Source organism: Salvelinus alpinus, chromosome 19 (genome assembly GCF_045679555.1).
Source record: "Salvelinus alpinus chromosome 19, SLU_Salpinus.1, whole genome shotgun sequence".
Taxonomy (NCBI): Eukaryota; Metazoa; Chordata; class Actinopteri; order Salmoniformes; family Salmonidae; genus Salvelinus; species Salvelinus alpinus.
This window is the reverse complement of record NC_092104.1, coordinates 51,918,361-51,935,395: the sequence shown is the minus strand read 5'-3', so window position 1 is coordinate 51,935,395 and position 17,035 is coordinate 51,918,361. Positions and strand designations below refer to the sequence as shown.

The 17,035-nt window shown below is 45.6% G+C and overlaps 1 protein-coding gene across 12 annotated transcripts in view; it reads left to right on the top strand.

Annotated features, from left to right (window-relative positions):
* The window catches only part of LOC139545800 (ataxin-2-like), a 30,880-nt gene extending 14,078 nt beyond the window's left edge, over positions 1-16,802 (top strand). For 6 of the 12 annotated variants that reach the window (XM_071353994.1, XM_071353993.1, XM_071353987.1 and 3 more), the window contains 19 exons: positions 356-489; positions 624-715; positions 891-1,088; positions 2,781-2,947; positions 4,537-4,737; positions 6,854-7,033; positions 7,234-7,410; positions 7,620-7,727; positions 7,848-7,918; positions 9,763-10,073; positions 10,259-10,325; positions 10,473-10,619; positions 11,473-11,490; positions 12,056-12,128; positions 14,115-14,308; positions 14,469-14,589; positions 14,858-15,249; positions 15,370-15,535; positions 16,194-16,802. In XM_071353994.1, the coding sequence (XP_071210095.1) occupies positions 356-489; positions 624-715; positions 891-1,088; positions 2,781-2,947; positions 4,537-4,737; positions 6,854-7,033; positions 7,234-7,410; positions 7,620-7,727; positions 7,848-7,918; positions 9,763-10,073; positions 10,259-10,325; positions 10,473-10,619; positions 11,473-11,490; positions 12,056-12,128; positions 14,115-14,308; positions 14,469-14,589; positions 14,858-15,249; positions 15,370-15,535; positions 16,194-16,213 (2,837 nt within the window). In that variant the 3' untranslated portion in view covers positions 16,214-16,802. The remainder of the gene's footprint in view (positions 1-355; positions 490-623; positions 716-890; positions 1,089-2,780; positions 2,948-4,536; positions 4,738-6,853; positions 7,034-7,233; positions 7,411-7,619; positions 7,728-7,847; positions 7,919-9,762; positions 10,074-10,258; positions 10,326-10,472; positions 10,620-11,472; positions 11,491-12,055; positions 12,129-14,114; positions 14,309-14,468; positions 14,590-14,857; positions 15,250-15,369; positions 15,536-16,193) is intronic. The other 6 variants (XM_071353986.1, XM_071353991.1, XM_071353997.1 and 3 more) reach the window with 6 other exon arrangements.
* Positions 16,803-17,035: the final 233 nt, after the last annotated feature.

The window sequence follows — 17,035 nt, the reverse complement described above, 5'->3', positions numbered from 1 at the left end:
AACATTAATTTTGCTTATTCAATCAATTCTGCCTTATCCCATTTCCAGGCTGGCCATAAGTCAAATATGTCATCCTACATGACTGCAATCTAAGTGCATGTTTTTTGTTGTTGCTTACCCTCACTGATTTCTGTACTCATTCTCCCTAATGTCAACCCTTTGATTTTGCTACCTCTGGGTTGTGACTGTCTAATGGTTAGCCTGACATGATCACTGCCAAAGCAGAGAGCACACTTGCACTGTTTGTGTGTGGTACCACTCGACACCTGCAGTGTGTATGTGTGTGTTTGGCCCCTCTGTTTGCATGCGTGTCTGTCTACTGTATATAAATGTGAATGTGTGATGTAACATGTAGACAACTTCACGGATACGGCGGTGAGCGGCAGAATCAACGGGGAGCACAAGGAGAAGGACCTGGAGCCGTGGGATGGAGGGGAGCAGCAGCAGCACGTTGTCTCAGGCAGCCTGGAGTCCCTGGACACAGACGTGGTATTGCTTTCCATTTAGTGCTCTGCATGTACCGGGGTGTGTTCATTAGTGCACACTGTAGCGCTGTTACTCCCCACTCACCATCAGTTTACGCCATCTGACCAAAAACCTCTTTCTCTTTTTCTTCTCTCCAGTCTAATGGATGGGACCCGAATGACATGTTCAAGTACAACGAAGAGCAGTATGGCATCATGTCGACCTACGACAGCAGCCTGTCTACCTACACGTAAGCAGCACTCGCTTCTCTCATTCCATTCACGCCTCGTACAGGCACAGTCAAGTGTATCAAGGAGGAACTCGCCTCATCCACTACCAGTGTGTAGCACCCACCTAGCTTTGTTTGTGTGTTTGGGGACGGGTGTGTGTCTAAGGTTTGCCCTGTGCTGTGTTGCCCCATGCAGTGTTGCCCTGGAGCGGGATAACTCCGAGGAGTTCCTGAAGCGGGAGGCACGGGCAGCCCAGCTGGCGCAGGAGATCGAGGCCAGTGCCACCTACAAGGCCCGCGTGGCCCTGGAGAACGACGAGCGCACCGAGGAGGAGAAGTACTCAGCTGTGGTGCGCGGAGAGAAGGGAGAGCGGGAGCCACACACACTCAACAGGTGGGTCTCTCTGAGGGGGGAGTTCAACATAATTATACTGAACAAAAATATAAACGCAACAATTTTAAAGATTTTACTGAGTTACAGTTCATATTTTTAATTTTAATTTAATTTCACCTTTATTTAACCAGGTGGGCTAGTTGAGAACAAGTTCTCATTTACAACTGCGACCTGGCCAAGATAAAGCATAGCAGTTCGACACATACAACAACACAGAGTTACACATGGAATAACATGGAATAAACAATAAACAAGCCAATGACACAGTAGAAAAAATAAAGTCTATATACAGTGTGTGCAAAAGGCATGAGAAGGTAAGGCAATAAATAGGCCATAGAAGCGAAGAATTACAATTTAGCAGATTAACACTGGAGTGATAAATGAGCAGATGATGATGTGCAAGTAGGATATAAGGAAATAAATAAATTAATCTATGGATTTCACATGAATGGGAATACATGTTGGTCACAGATACCTTTAAAAAAAGGTAGGGGTATGGATCAGAAACCAGTCCATGCCTCATGCAGCGCAACACATCTCCTTTCCATAGTTGATCAGGCTGATTGTGGAATGTTGTCCCACTCCTCTTCAATGGCTGTGTGAAGTTGCTGGATATTGGCGGGAACTGGAACACGCTGTCGTACACGTCGATCCAGAGCATCCAAAACATGCTCAATCGGTGACATGTCTGAGTATGCAGGCCAGAACCTGGACATTTTCGGCTTCCAGGAAGTGTGTACAGATCTTTGCGATGGGCCGTGCATTGTCATGCTCAAACATGAGGTGATGAATGGCAGGGCAATGGGCCTCAGGATCTTGTCACTATGTCTGTGCATTCAAATTGCCATCTATAAAATGGAATTGTGTTGTCCGTAGCTTATGCCTGCCCATACCATAATCCCATCGCCAACATAAGGACACTCTATTCACAACGTTGACATCAGTAAACCGCTCGCCCACACAACGCCAGACACGTGGTCTGCGGTTGTGAGGCCGGTTGGACGTACTGCCAAATCCTCCAAAACAACGTTGTAGGTGGCTTATGGTAGAGAAAGGAACATTCAATTCTCTGCATTGTATAACAGCATTGTATACACATTTGTGAACCAAATTTGAGAGAAATAGCTTTTTGTGCATATGGAACATTTCTGGGACCTTTTATTTCAGCTCATGAAACATGGAACCAACACTTTAGGGAAAGGGGGAAACCTAGTTAATTGTACAACTGAATGCATTCAACTGAAATGTGTCTTCCGCATTTAACCCAACCCCTCTGAATCAGAGAGGTGCGGGGGGCTGCCATAATTGACATCCACGTCTTCGGCGCCCGGGGAACAGTGGGTTAAATACCTTGCTCGGGAAGAACAACAGATTTTTACCTTGTCAGCTCGATGATTCGATCCAGCAACCTTTCAGTTACTGGCCCAACACTCTAACCACTAGGCTACCTGCCGGTTGTAAAGGTTGCTACAGCCATGTTCAGACATTCACTTGTAACTCGCTCCTTAAGTCATGCAGGGTTAGCATACTGCAGTGTTTTCAAGCTCTTGTTCCATTGTGGACATTTCAGAAGAGCGCTTGTAGGTTTATTGCAGGATTCCACCAATTCACAACTCTGATTTGACATTGTGGCAGTTGCATTAGTTTGTAACCAGTTGCATTAGTCCACCTGGGTCTCTGATCTCTCCATAGAGAAAACAAGTACATTCCCCCGGGCCAGAGGAACAGAGAGGGGATGTCATGGGGAGTGGGTCGTCAGAACTCCCCCAAGTTGGTCCAGAGCAGCAGCGGACCTCCGCGGCCAGGTCCCCATGACTACAGCCCCAGCTCTGGAGCCGACCAGCGGGTTGTCAACGGAGGTAAGGACCCCCTGCACCCCAGAGCACAGAACAATAATGATACCACACAATGACTGAGAATGAGATGGCACTATTGTCAAAGCTAGAGGAAGTATGCGTGTTGGGTCACCCTGGGAGAACCAGACTAGAAAAGTCAGTTAAGAACAAATTCTTATTTACAATGATGGCCAAACCCGGACGACGCTGGGCCAATTGTGCGCCGCCCTATGGGACTCCCAATCACGGCCGGATGTAATGCAGCCTGGATTTGAACCAGGGACTGCAGTGACGCACGCTTTTTGCACTGAGATGCAGTGCCTTAGACCGCTGCAACACTCGGGAGCCATTTCCTTGATTCCTTGTCATCTCGCCTCCTTCTCAAAACCCATTAGATGACGTCAGAGGGGAGGGACCTCTGACCTTCTCATCCAATGGGTTTTGAGAAGGAGGTGAGGAGAGAGAACATGAAGAATCAAGGAAATACAATTGAGATTCTCACCCTGAGTGGGTTGTTACAGGCATCCTATAGTTAGAGGGCAGTTGTGTGGACATCGCTTTGGCTGTCCTTGCATGGGTCCATCTCAGACTCTTGAATCTACCCAATCCCTAGTTTTCAGCGTTCCTTGTTTTCAGTTCACCGGTATGCTTACCAGTCTTCAGAACAGTTTTTCTTGAATATAAATCCTTTCCTTTTCCCGAAATGCAACATTTGAGTTAAGACTTTCTCCTGTAGGATTCAGGTTATTCTGACAGAATAAGCACTGTGCAAAGCGCAAAAAATACTTTTTTTTAATATATATATATATATATATATATAGGAAGCGAAACTCAATTGACATTCAAATTGGGCATAGTGGAGACGAGAGCTGGAGCGCCGTGGGCGGAGGGGTGAGACGAGGGCCGGGAAGCCCGCGAGGGAGGTCTGGAGGGAGGCCGGGTGGGTGTGGCCACCCTGGTTGGGAGAGAGGGCCCTGACTGGTAGCAAAAAGGAGGACGCAAGGAGGGAGATGGGCAGGGAGATGGCCACAAGGCGGTACCTAATAGGGACAATTGAGAAAGCAATTGAAAAAATAAAAATAAAACATTTATATATATATATAAAAATGTTTTATTTTTATTTTTTAACTTTATTTATTTTTATTCGAAACCTTTCTTTGTCAATGAATATCTCCATGGAATGTGCTTGTTAGTCCAGGCCTATGTTTAATCTGTGTCTGCGAAACTGGCCCATATGGGTTTGGTCTCGCGTTTCAGGGACTAGGGTCATCCTCTCATCCAAAAACCTTCATCACATGCATCTCGTCCTGCGTTAACAATTTGAATGTCAATTGAGTTTCGCTTCCTGAAATGTCCTCTTGTTCTGCACCTGCTTAAGTTTCTTTGACCATTTTCAAGTTTATACTGTTTTCATCAGAACATCACTGGAGTTCTTTCTTCTTTGCTACGCTGTTTCTATCTCTCTCTACCTAAACCATTCTCCGCCTTTCCTTGAATCACCCTCCTTTTCCTCATAGACCTCATCCCTCCTATTTACCACTTCTCCCTATTATTTGTCATTATTTAATGTTTTGTCCTCTTTCTTTCTTTGCTTTCTCAATTGTCCCTATTAGGTACCGCCTTGTGGCCATCTCCCTGCCCATCTCCCTCCTTGCGTCCTCCTTTTTGCTACCAGTCAGGGCCCTCTCTCCCAACCAGGGTGGCCACACCCTCCAGACCTCCCTCGCGGGCTTCCCGGCCCTCGTCTCACCCCTCCGCCCACGGCGCTCCAGCTCTCGTCTCCACTATGCCCAATAGACGCATGTCCTCCGAAGGTAGCTACCTCCCTCCCAACAGAGTGGCGAACACAGAGCCACATGCACCGCTGGGCTCACTGAACTAGGTTGACACTGGGCTAGCTGTGCTACTGCTACTCTCGTAGTGTTTCGCTCACTAATCTCCTGACGCTGCTTTTGAGTCACGGCTTTGGACTTTGACATTTTTTTGTTGTTGTGTGTTTTCGTCTTCACCCTACCTTTCCTCCTCTCACTCGCTGTTTCTCTCTCGTGCTCTCGCCTCTCTCCCTCCTCAACTCACACCGATTTGCATTGTAGTGTGAATTGTGTGTGGTGTTGGTCACTCATGGCAGTCTCTCCAGGGGGCTGGGTCTCTGTGTGTCTCACTCACCGGTAACACTTCCATGTGTGGCATTGTGAAAGTCTTGCTGTCACGCAGACTGGTGAGTGCTTATGTCCACTGGGTGAATTGACGGCCATTGTATTGTTGAATGTAAATATGGTGTATGTATGCATGATCAGTGTTTCCCCTAGGATTTGTTTTCAGCAGTGGTGACAGTTATTGTTGGGGGGGGTGCGTGTGGGCATGGCCAATGGTGCGGTCTCCAACGGAAATGTTGAGGCCCTCTTGTCTGCAGAGACAAAAATGTATATGTTTTAAAGCAAATTTCCTGCAATTCTACACATTCTGTCTGGGGCTGAGAGAAGAAATTGTAGTTTATAAGCAATTTTCCTGGAATACTACACATTTTGCCATGGCTTATGCCTTGCTATCTATATGAGTGACTGGAATATTATAACAAAATCAATGAGGGCCCGATTCCACAACATTTTGGGAATTTTAGATTCTCTTTGACTGTCTAGTTTTTATACTGGTGGTTGTTAGTTCTCAAAGATGATTTTATAGAAAAATATATAGGTCCATTATCTTAATTTTTTAAAGTTTACACTGAAAACGTTTTCCCACCGTGAAAATGTTATAAAATACATTTAATACTGTGCATTCGGGAAGTATTCAGACCCTTTTCCCTTTTTTTGATGTTACAGCTTTATTCTAAAAATAATCACATGTTTTTCCTCATCAATCTACACACACTACCCCATAATGACAAAGCGAAAATAGGTTTTTATAAATTTTTGCGAATGTGTAAAAAAAAAAAACTTATTTACATAAGTATTAAGTATACCCTTTGCTATGAGACTCGAAATTGAGCTCAGGTGCACCCTGTTTCCATTTATCATCCTTGATGTTTCTACAACTTGATTAGAGTCCACCTGTGGTAAATTCAATTGATTGGACATGATTTGGAAAGGCACACACTTGTCTATATAAGGTCCCACAGTTGACAGTGCAAGTCGGAGCAAAAACCAAGCCAAGAGGTTGAAGAAATTGTCCGTAGAGCTCCGGGACAGGATTGTGTGGAGGCACAGATCTGGAGAAGGGTACCGAAAAATGTCTGCAGCGTTGAAGATACCCAAGAACACAGCGGCCTCCATCATTCTTAAATGGAAGAAGTTTGGAGCCACCAAGACTCTTCCTAGAGCTGGCCGCCCGGCCAAACTGAGCAATCAGAGGAGAAGAGCCTTGGTCAGGGAGGTGACCAAGAACCCGATGGTCACTCTGACAGAGCTCCAGAGTTCTTCTCGGGAGAGGCAAAGGTCAAGAACCTTGCGTCCTCCGAAACACTCCCCCGCCAAGCTGCACTGCTTCTTGACACTGCTCGCTTAACCCGGGAGCCAGCCGCACCAATGTGTAGGAGGCAAAAACCGCACAGCTGGCTACCAAAGTCAGTGTGCATGAGTCTGGCCCGCCACAAATTACTACAGCGTGATGGGAAAAGGACATCCCAGCCGGCAAAACCCTCCCCTAACCCGGATGAAGCTGGGCCAATTGTGCACTGCCTTTTGGGTCTCCCGGTCACGGCCCGGCTGCGACACAGCCGGGTCTGTAGTGACTGCAAAGCAGTGCCTTAGACCACTGCGCCATTCGGGAGGCCCACAGCTAATTTGATTTAACCTTTTCTTTTGGCAGGGGTGTCCCTGCTATCCCTGGTCCAACAGACGGAGCACTACGGGTACTAATGGATGATTGCAGTCCCTACCTCCGCTTCTATCTAAATGATGTGATGTCTCACAACAATCTCTCTCCCTCCAGGCCCTCCCAGGATGTCACCGAAGACACAGCGCACCCCACGCACCCACAGAGTTCCCCCTGGGGGTAGAGTCCCTCCGGGAGTAGACTTCATGCCCCACAATGCTCCAGGAGAGGTGCCTGTGCCCCCGCCAACCCGCAGCAGCTCTTCCGGTGGCACCTGGTCTTCCGTGGTCAGCGGAGGTAAGAGACCACTCTGTCTCTCAGGATTGGGATTGGAATGACACCCCCTGACAATAACTTGGATTGTACAGAAATGTTACTCAAATAGCCACTGCATGGTCATAGTAGGCACGTGTGTATTGTAGCTGTGAAGGCTATATAGTGCAAGGGATGTAGTTCTGTGTGACTTTATGTTAACAGCGTTCGTTGCTCTCCTAAAGCACACAGGCCTCGCTCCCCTCGGCAGAACAGCATGGGCGGGGCCTCCCCTGGCCCTTCCTCCCTCCACTTGGCCCAAACTGGGACCACCCCCGTAGAACCTGCTACCACGCAGTCAGCCTCATCACCCACTGCTGCTAGCCCCGCCCGGGATATGGCCGCCACTCCCTCAGCAGAGGGTAAGTCTGTTTGCCACATCCATGCAGACTGTTTTTAAACATTTTTATACGTAGAACATTTTGGGAAGAGTTGATACACAATGGTAAAATTGTGGCTCCCCTTTGCTGTGAGCTCAGGCTAAGCCGTCTGAAACAAAGCAGTTTGCTAGGCCGCACTCGACGATAGAACTGAGGATGACTCTTTTCCTCTCTTTCTTCCGTCGATATAGCAAAAGAGTCTCGGGTCCAGGAGACGAGACAGAACTCCCCTACGGCCAACAAGGAGAACATGAAGCCTCTGGAGAGCCCCCCTAGTATCAGCAGACCCCTCTCTAAAGGTCTGCAGCGTGGACACGGCTCACTTTTTAGGAAGATTATATTTCAATGTCTCAAATCAAACTGTAGCGGTGAAATGATCGATGTCTCCACTCTCTCGCTTTATTTCTCTTTCGCTGCAGGACCCCCCTCCATGGCACCAGACCACAGAAAACAAATAGACAACTTAAAGAAATTTAGTGTCGATTTTAGGGTAAGTTAAATGTCCTCACTATCAGGCATTTATTGTAGTGTCACTTTCCTTCATCAAGAAGTATTGACAGTAAAATACAGAAGTTGTCACAAAGAATTTTAAGGTGTTTCTCAATATGCATACTACTGTCTCCACGCTCTCATGCTCTGAGTGCATTCTCCGCAGACGTTCTCTTGAGAATGTTCTTATGTGGAGAATACATCAAATATTAAATTTGATAGGGTGTCCAATCAAAAATGTCTATTTTTACCAATGGGTAAAATAATGTTAATTGTGTAGATAATCCTCTAAGAAAACCAATGGTCCAAACCTCATGTCTCTTTCATAATCTGTTCAAAAGTTTTTACCCTTGTAGGATGGCCAGAATTTGGGTGACTAAATCAATGACCAGAGAAAAAGTGGTCAAAAATAAAGAAAATTGCATCATGTCAGCTAGGCTGGATTCTGTGCAAGAATTAATGCTACTGGCTACCTGACAGGTTCACTTTCCTGTTGAACTCGTCATCTTCTCCGCAGGACATAAAACAATATAGCGGTAAGATGGATATCAATTTTGAGAGATGACGTAGCGGATCTCTGAGATGTCAACGGAATGCTGAGCATACAACAAGCGTTTTATTTTCAAAGCCTTTTCTATTGAATTCAGCTCGTGTCATAACCTGTTAAAACAACTTCTAAAGACGACGACCACATGTAAAATTCTCAAGTTGTTCGCCCATAACCTGCACAGCTATGGCAACAGAGCTCGGTGCTTATTATCGGATATATTGGGTTACGAAATACGATTTTTCTGATATACACCACTGTTCAAAAGTTTGGGGTCACTTAGATATGTCCTTGGTTTTGAAAGAAAAGCACATGTTTTGTTCATTAAAATAACATCAAATTGATCCGAGATACAGTGTAGACATTGTTAATGTTTTAAATGACTATTGTAGCTGGAAACGGAAGATTTTTTGTATTTTTTATGGATTATCTACATAGGCGTACAGAGGCCCATTATTGGCAACCATCACGCCTGTGTTCCAATGGCACGTTGTGTTAGCTAATCCAAGTTTATCATTTTAAAAGGCTAATTAATCATTAGAAAACCCTTTTGCAATTATGTTAGCACCGCTGAAAACTGTTGTGCTCATTAAAGAACCAATAAAACTGTCCTTCTTTAGACTAGTTGTGTATCTGGAACATCAGCATTTGTGGGTTCAATTACAGGCTCAAAATTGCCAGAAACAGAACTTTCTTCTGAAACTCGTCAGTCTATTCTTGTTCTGAGAAATGAAGGCTATTCCATGCGAGAAATTGCCAAGCCACTGAAGATCTCGTACAACGCTGTGTACTACTCCCTTCACAGAACAGCGCAAACTGGCTCTTAATGAAAGACCCCACTGAATGATTCAGAACATGATTAATCATATTTGTCTTGGTAAAATGTATTTTAGAACATAAGGAAGTGAAATTTAATCACCATAGTGCATTTTCACCCACTGGGCAGAGTGGGTGGACAACCTACATTTGAAAGGCACTCGCACTCCTCCCTGCTGTATTACCTCACGCTGGTTGCACCTCATCATTTACTGAACCTTTTTCCAGCCAGGACAATGGCAATAAACTTTACAAGATATATATATGTACACAAAGAAAATGTTTTACTTCATAATTATCGACTAGCTGTTTGTGAATCGTAATATCTAGCCAGCTAGTTGAAAGAAAAAAATAACTAAAACTAATGTTATGCTGTCAATTCTTCGTGGATAGCTAACTACCAATTCTTCATTGCTAGTCGTATTGACTTACTATCGGCTTGAGATCAAAACGCTCTTTCTCGCTTTCTTTCTCTCGCTCAGTTGCAGTCCAGCTCTAACCCAGATCCACAGTTTGAGCAGATGATGACCAAGCCTTCACCAGATGCCGCGGGAGAAAAGCCCAAGGAGCTTCCTCTGGACAAGGGTTTGGAGGGGTCTGAGGAGGGCGCCGTGGCCCCCACCGGGAGCAGCAAGACAGGCAGCCCTGGAGCACCATCCTCCTCTACCCTCTGTCCTGCCACGGAGCAGAAGAGGGGGCCTGACGTGACCTCACAGGGTGTCCAGACATCTGCACCCACCTTCAGCGGAGGGGCCAAGCCTGAGGACAAAGAAGAAAAGGAGCCAGTCAAAGAGTGAGTGTCATGGCCACGCATTTGCTCCCATTATTTCTATTTGAGTTGGTGTTTTAGAATGGGCCTCTGAGGGTAAGCACAAATAACAGAATGTGGCTTAAAACGACAACTGACCAGCGAAAAATGTTGAGGGGAAAAAATGATTTTGTCTCGTTAACTATGTGTTCTTTTTTCCCGGTCCGCAGTCAAATCATGAAGTCGACTCTCAATCCTAATGCCCATGAGTTCAAACCCAGGGTGTTCAATACTCAGGTTAGTTGTCTGACTGCCCCAGTAACTATTCTCATCCTGCTTTTTGACATTGCCACTTGAGACAGACATTCCTTTTTAAGCTGTAGTGATTTTTATAGAGTTTCCCTGTCGTGTGTGTGTGTGTGTGTGCGTGCGTGTGGCCTGCAGCCCAAGCCGGCCACCACTCCAACCCCCCCGCGGCCCCAGGGCCAGCCCAGCCCCTCCATCGTGGTGCAGCAGCCCCAACAAGTCTACAGCCAGACGGTCTGCTTCCCCCAGATGTACCCTCTGACCCCAGTCAGCCCTGGAGTTCAGGTGAGACACATGCACACACTCTCCATCCCACCTGCATGCCTCTGCAGCTCAGAAGAGTACTTGTGGAAGCTCAGACATACCCTTCAATGATAATTGGTTAATGATTGGCATGCAGAGTTCCTAAGCAGCAAGGAAGATGTATGAGTGTTCTAAAATATTTAGTTGGCCTCCTTTCCTGTCATATCTCTCACTGTTGTCCTCTCTGTTGCATCAACCCTGCACCTCTCTCCTTGCAAGGAATGTATCATGCAACAGGAAGAAATGAGGGAGGGGGGGGTGCATTTGTGTGGTCAGAATTTCGATATGCAGTTGTGGCATGCACATGTTGGAGGCCCTCTCCTCTCACTTTGGCCTGTCTGGTTTCACCATTCCCCACTTTGACCGGTCTTCACCATCCCACAGCCATAAACTCATCGTGTGTGTAGTCATGTACAGTAGCCTACTGCTTGTTGATATTGGTTTGTGACATTTCCAGAGACTTTAGGTTGATTCGAGTCGAGGTTGAATTAATGTTTTCTCTGAATTGAATCTCTCATTTTTAAACTTTTGTGTAGCCTTGAAGATAAGTGTTTTGTTGTAGGGTAGTTGGAAGTAATGTAGAGCTCTGAGTGAATGCAGTTTGTGAGAAGTTAATCTGTTGTGAAATATATAATGGTGTGATGGTGATTTCTCTGGACTAAGTGATTTATTGTTCTAAAATATATTTTGGTTTTGAAGTTGCTATCAGAAATTGTTGGTAATCCAACATCGGTCATTTGAGTTCAGAGAATAATTTCTGGTCGAAGAAAAAAACGAGCAACTAAAGAATGGTTCTTTTTTTTTTTTCTCTCTCCCTTTCCTCTCTCTCCATTAGAAAAGCATTATCTGGAAGGTTCGTGCATTTCTTAAGCTATCTACTTGTTTCTTACCTTTTTGCCAAAATCCGTATGAGATGTTTTGCTTGCTTAAATGTCTCATCAGATGTTGGTTTGCCATTTGCAATTGGCTACAGTTATCAATAACTTAACCTCATCCTTGTTTTAACAGCTTTCTTAAGTGACATTCTTTCTCCCAGGCCTAGAATAATATGACTAGTATCAATGTCATTCTTGCTCACAGTTTACAAACACCGAAGCAATGCAGAGCATATCTCACGTCTTTATTTGATAAGCCTGCATTAATGTTTGCAGATAGATATAGAATAAGAAGTGCATGGTCATCCAGGTTAGTAAATGGGCTATGTTGGAACCCATTGGACAGCTGCACTGTATCCATGTGGCCTAAGGTAAGTGCCCAGCCAACCTTTCTTCTCACTCCAAGTCCACACGGCATGCTGTGAACAAGGAGTGTGGGTGGATGAGAAGGGAGTCGAAGTTGAAAGGGTGGGGGGGTGGGCGGTGAATCAATGGAAGGTTTCAGTTGGTTAAACGTTGTCTTCTTCTGATCTCATCTCTCAGTCTCCAGCGATGTACCATGTCCAGATGCCTCATATGACGGTGAGCCAGTCCAAGCCCTACAGACCAGGTAAAGGTGAGAATGCTCACTGCCAGTGCTGTCTGTCCCATGCAGTCCCCTGTCTTCACTAATAGCACAGTTCAGCATCTTGGTATGTCAGACACACATGCGTATGGAGTCAAAGCATTCTAGCAAACGCATAGTCAAAAGAGAATAAGACCACGTGTGCAGGTACATTTTTAGTTGTAACACCTGGCCTGCATGGGGTCGTAGCGGTGTTAGATATTGCTGTCTAGTCTGCTGGGGAGCGAACTGCTTGGGAGCTGCTCTGATTAACAGTGCTTTTGGAAACCATGTCATAGGTTAAATTCAGTACTGTAGACTAATATTGAATTTAAGAAGGCTGTTCCCCCCCGTGAACATACAGTTGAAGTCAGAAGTTTACATACACCTTAGCCAAATGCATTTAAACTCAGTTTTTCATAATTCCTGACATTTAATCCTCGTAAAAAGTTCCTGTGTTAGGTCACCACTTTATTTTAAGAATGTGAAATGTCAGAATAATAGTAGAGAATGATTTATTTCAGCTTTTATTTCTGTCATCACATTCCCAGTGGGTCAGAAGTTTACTTGCACTCAATTAGTATTTGGTAGCATTGCCTTTAAATTAACTTGGGTCAAACGTTTCGGGTAGCCTTCCACAAGCTTCCCACAATAAATTGGGTCAGTATTGTCCCATTCCTCCTGACAGAGCTAGTGTAATTGAGTCAGGGTTGTAGGCCTCCTTGCTCGCACACACTTTTTCAGTTCTGCCCACAAATTCTCAATGAGATTGAGGTCAGGGCTTTGTGATGGCCACTCCAATACCTTGACTTTGTTGTCCTTAAGCCATTTTGGAAGTATGCTTGGGGTCATTGTCCATTTGGAAGACTCATTTGCGACCAAGCTTTAACGTCCTGACTAATGTCTTGATGTTGCTTCAATATATCCACATAATCTTCCTTTCTCATGATGGCATCTATTTTGTGAAGTGCACCAGTCCCTCCTGCAGCAAAGCACCCAAACAACATGATGCTGCCACCCCTGTGCTTCATGGTTGGGATGGTGTTCTTCGGCTTGCAAGCCTCACTCTTTTTCCTCCAAACATAACGATGGCCATTATGGCCAAACAGTTCTATTTTTGTTTCATCAGACCAGAGGACATTTCTACAAAAAGTACAATCTTTGTCCCCATGTGCAGTTGCAAACCGTAGTCTGGCTTTTTTATGGCGGTTTTGGAGCCGTGGCTTCTTCCTTGCTGAGCGGCCTTTCAGGTTGTCGATATAGGACTTGTTTTACTGTGGATATAGATACTTTTGTACCCGTTTCCTCCAGCATCTTCACAAGGTCCTTTGCTGTTGTTCTGGGATTGATTTGAACTTTTCGCACAAGTACGTTCATCTCTAGGAGAAAGAATGCGTCTCCTTCCTGAGCGGTATGACGGCTGCGTGGTCCCATGGTGTTTATACTTGCGTACTATTGTTTGTACAGATGAACGTGGTACCTTCAGGCGTTTGGAAGTTGCTCCCAAGGATGAACCAGACTTGTGGAGGTATACAATTCTTTTTCTGAGGTCTTGGCTGATTTCTTTTGATTTTCCCATGATGTCAAGCAAAGAGGTACTGAGTTTGAAGGTAGGCCTTGAAATACATCCACAGGTACACCTCCAATTGACTCAAATTATGTCAATTAGCCTATCAGAAGCATCTAATGCCATGACATCATGTTCTGGAATTTTCCAAGCTGTTTAAAGGCAAAGTCAACTTAGTGTATGTAAACTTCTGACCCACTGGAATTGTGATAGTGAAATAATCTGTCTGTAAACAATAGTTGGAAAAATTACTTGTCATGCACAAAGTAAATGTCCGAAACGACTTGCCAAAACTATAGTTTGTTAACAAGACATTTGTGTAGTTGTTGAAAAACGAGTTTTAATGACTCCAACCTAAGTGTATGTAAACTTCCGACTTCAACTATCTCTTTCCTGTAATCCTGGATGTTGTGTTCCACTGGCTGCTGCAGTAGCCAACATGCCCCAGCAGAGGTCAGACCAGCACCACCCCCAGGGCACACCCACCATGATGCACCCGGCCCAGGCCGCGGGGCAGCCCATTGTGGCCCAAAGCCCCACCTATTCAGCCCAGTACTTCACCTGCAGCCCACAGCAGTTTACCAGCCAGCAACTGATGCAGCAGATGCCCCACTACCAGTCACAGGTAACAATATGCCAAAATTACAACTCGACTCGAGTCTTTCCACGGTCCATAAAGGTATCAGAAAAGATTGGCATGTATGCCTTTAAATCATTAGCAGTGTCTTGTGAATAGGACACACCCACACACATGCACAAGCAATGTGTCCCCTACCCCTCCCCAGGCTCAGCATGTGTTCAGCCCGGTGATGCAGAGTCAGGCCAGGATGATGGCCCCTCCCAACCACGGCCAGCTGGTCTCCTCCTCCACCACCCAGTATGGCGAGCAGACTCACACCATGTATGGTAAGCAACGCCCCCCCCCTCTGTGTGTCACTCTATTGTCACTTTGTTTAGTCTTCTGTCTTTGTGTACCTTATCTTGGCACCCAGAACAAAATTAGCTACTTCATTTAGGTTCTGGGACCGGAAGTAGAGAAATTTGTAATAGCGTTGCATACTCACTCCAGTTCCCCAAAAAGAATTACGTTTAGATAACTTTGTTGTGGTAAAGCAAACACTCTACATTCAATCTGGTCCGTGCCAATAACCCAGTCTTTGTTTTGGGGTTCCAGTGTCACAAGGCCCCATGCCGCAGCAGTACCAGCACCCCCAACCCTCGGTCACGCCCACAGGCCAGGCCCAGCAGGGCGGGCAGCATGGGGGAAACCACCCGGCTCCCAGCCCCGTCCAACAGCACCAGGCTGCAGCCGCCCAGGCCCTGCACATGGGCAACCAGCCCCAGCAGCAGATGTACCAGGCCCTGGCCCCCACCCCGCCCTCCATGACCCCGGGGACCAACCCCCAGTCCCCCCAGGGCAGCTTCCCCTCGGCCCAGCAGGCCGTCTACCTCCACCCCCAGCAGATGCAGCACGGCTATAACCCCTCCCACATGGCCCACATGCAGCAGGTGAGCTCCACCTTCAGAAGCCCTTCCCTTCACTCTGAGTACATACTATATGAACAGGTTAGTGGTCCCAGGGACAAAAACACAAAACCCTTTTATGGAGTCAGTAACAGTTGTATGTATCTCTTTCTACTAATGTTCTCTCTCTCTTTCTCTCTCTCCACCCCCCCCCCCCCCCAGGCCCATATGCAGTCTGGGATGGTTCCCTCCCACCCTGGCCACCCTCAGATGATGCTGATGGCCACCCAGCAGCCAGGCGGCCACCAGCCCCAACTCCCCCAGAACGCCCTCAACCCCATCCCGGTGTCCTCCACTACACACTTCTCTTACTTGGCACACCCCCAAGGTACATCTCTACGTCACCCCATCCCTATATGCCTCAGGGGTAGGACTCTTCCAATCACCTGACGGATGTCTCTGTACGGCTTGTTCAACTAAATACACTTCCAAGTATTAAATTGAGGCAAATATGTTTGTTCATCACGTTAATGTTTGATCCAATTTTCCCCAGCCTTATCGTTAATGATACATTTAGCTGAAAACTGAAATTCTTGTAATAAGTGCTATGGACCAAAAGGCTCCTTAACAGCTTCTACCCTCAAGCCATAAGACCGCTGAACAATTAATCAAATGGCCACCTGGACTATTTACATTGACCCCCCCCCCCCCCTTTTGTTTTTATCCTGCTGCTTCTCACTGTTTATTATCTATGCATAGTCACTTTGCAAATTACCTCGACTAAACTGTACCCCCGCACATTGACTCAGTACCGGTACCCCCTGTATATAGTCATGTACATTTGTTACTTTTTGATTGATTAGAATTTTTTACGCTCTTTCTTGAACTGCATTGTTGGTCAAGGGCTTGTAAAGTAAGCATTTCACAGTGAGGTCTAGACCAGTTGTATTTGGTGCATGTGACAAATCAAATTTGATTGGATGATTAATGTATTCTAACCACGACTGGCCAATTTCACTGATTTCCTCCGTTTTGTGTCCCTCCAGTGCAACAGCACCATCAGTAGCAGCTGTGGAGGGTGCTACTGAGAACATTGGACCCCTTATCCAGCCCTCGCTCTCTTCAAGGGTCTTGACACAGAAGCCACACAGATCTCTCGTCATGCTACTACACATATGCTTTCCTCTCCCAGTCATAAAGAATGTTCAACAGGTTGTTGCATTGGAGAGGTTTTATGGATTAAGAGTTTGATTAATAACAGAACGGATCCCGCGGTCTTCCCCACACACCTTTTAAGAAACCTGCAGAGGGTCCCTAATAAAACTTGATTCAGCTTGCCAATTAAGAATTGAAAGAAATATATAATTATCTGCACCTTGATATGAAAATTCTTCCAACTTGGACAGCATTAATGTTACTGTTTAACAGCTGCTGCATTCAAGACTTCAGAACAGGTTTTAACCAAACTAAAACAAATTAAAATCTTCCTGTAATTAATAACAAGTTCGGCCTGAAGGACAAACATTATTTATTAATTATGATGGCTAAAGTGATCCCACTTCTCACCTGACCATTATGTAACTTTTACTTTGTAGATAATATAAATAATTTAAAACATTTGGGGGGAAAAATAAAAAAAAGTTTTAAAAACCGGATAGCTGTATTGGCAGTCTTGTGTTTTTTTGCATAATCAAGTGTTAATTTTGTAATGCCATTCATTGATTACGTCTAAAAATGAAGTATAGGTTTGTCAGTGGCCTTGACCGATACGAATTACAATTTAATTTCCAGTAAATATGCATTGTAGTTACCGGTAAATTGGTCAAGTCAGTTGCAAATGGCCAAGCAAGGTTCACACGTAAGAACGGGCATCGGCAAGAATCTGTGA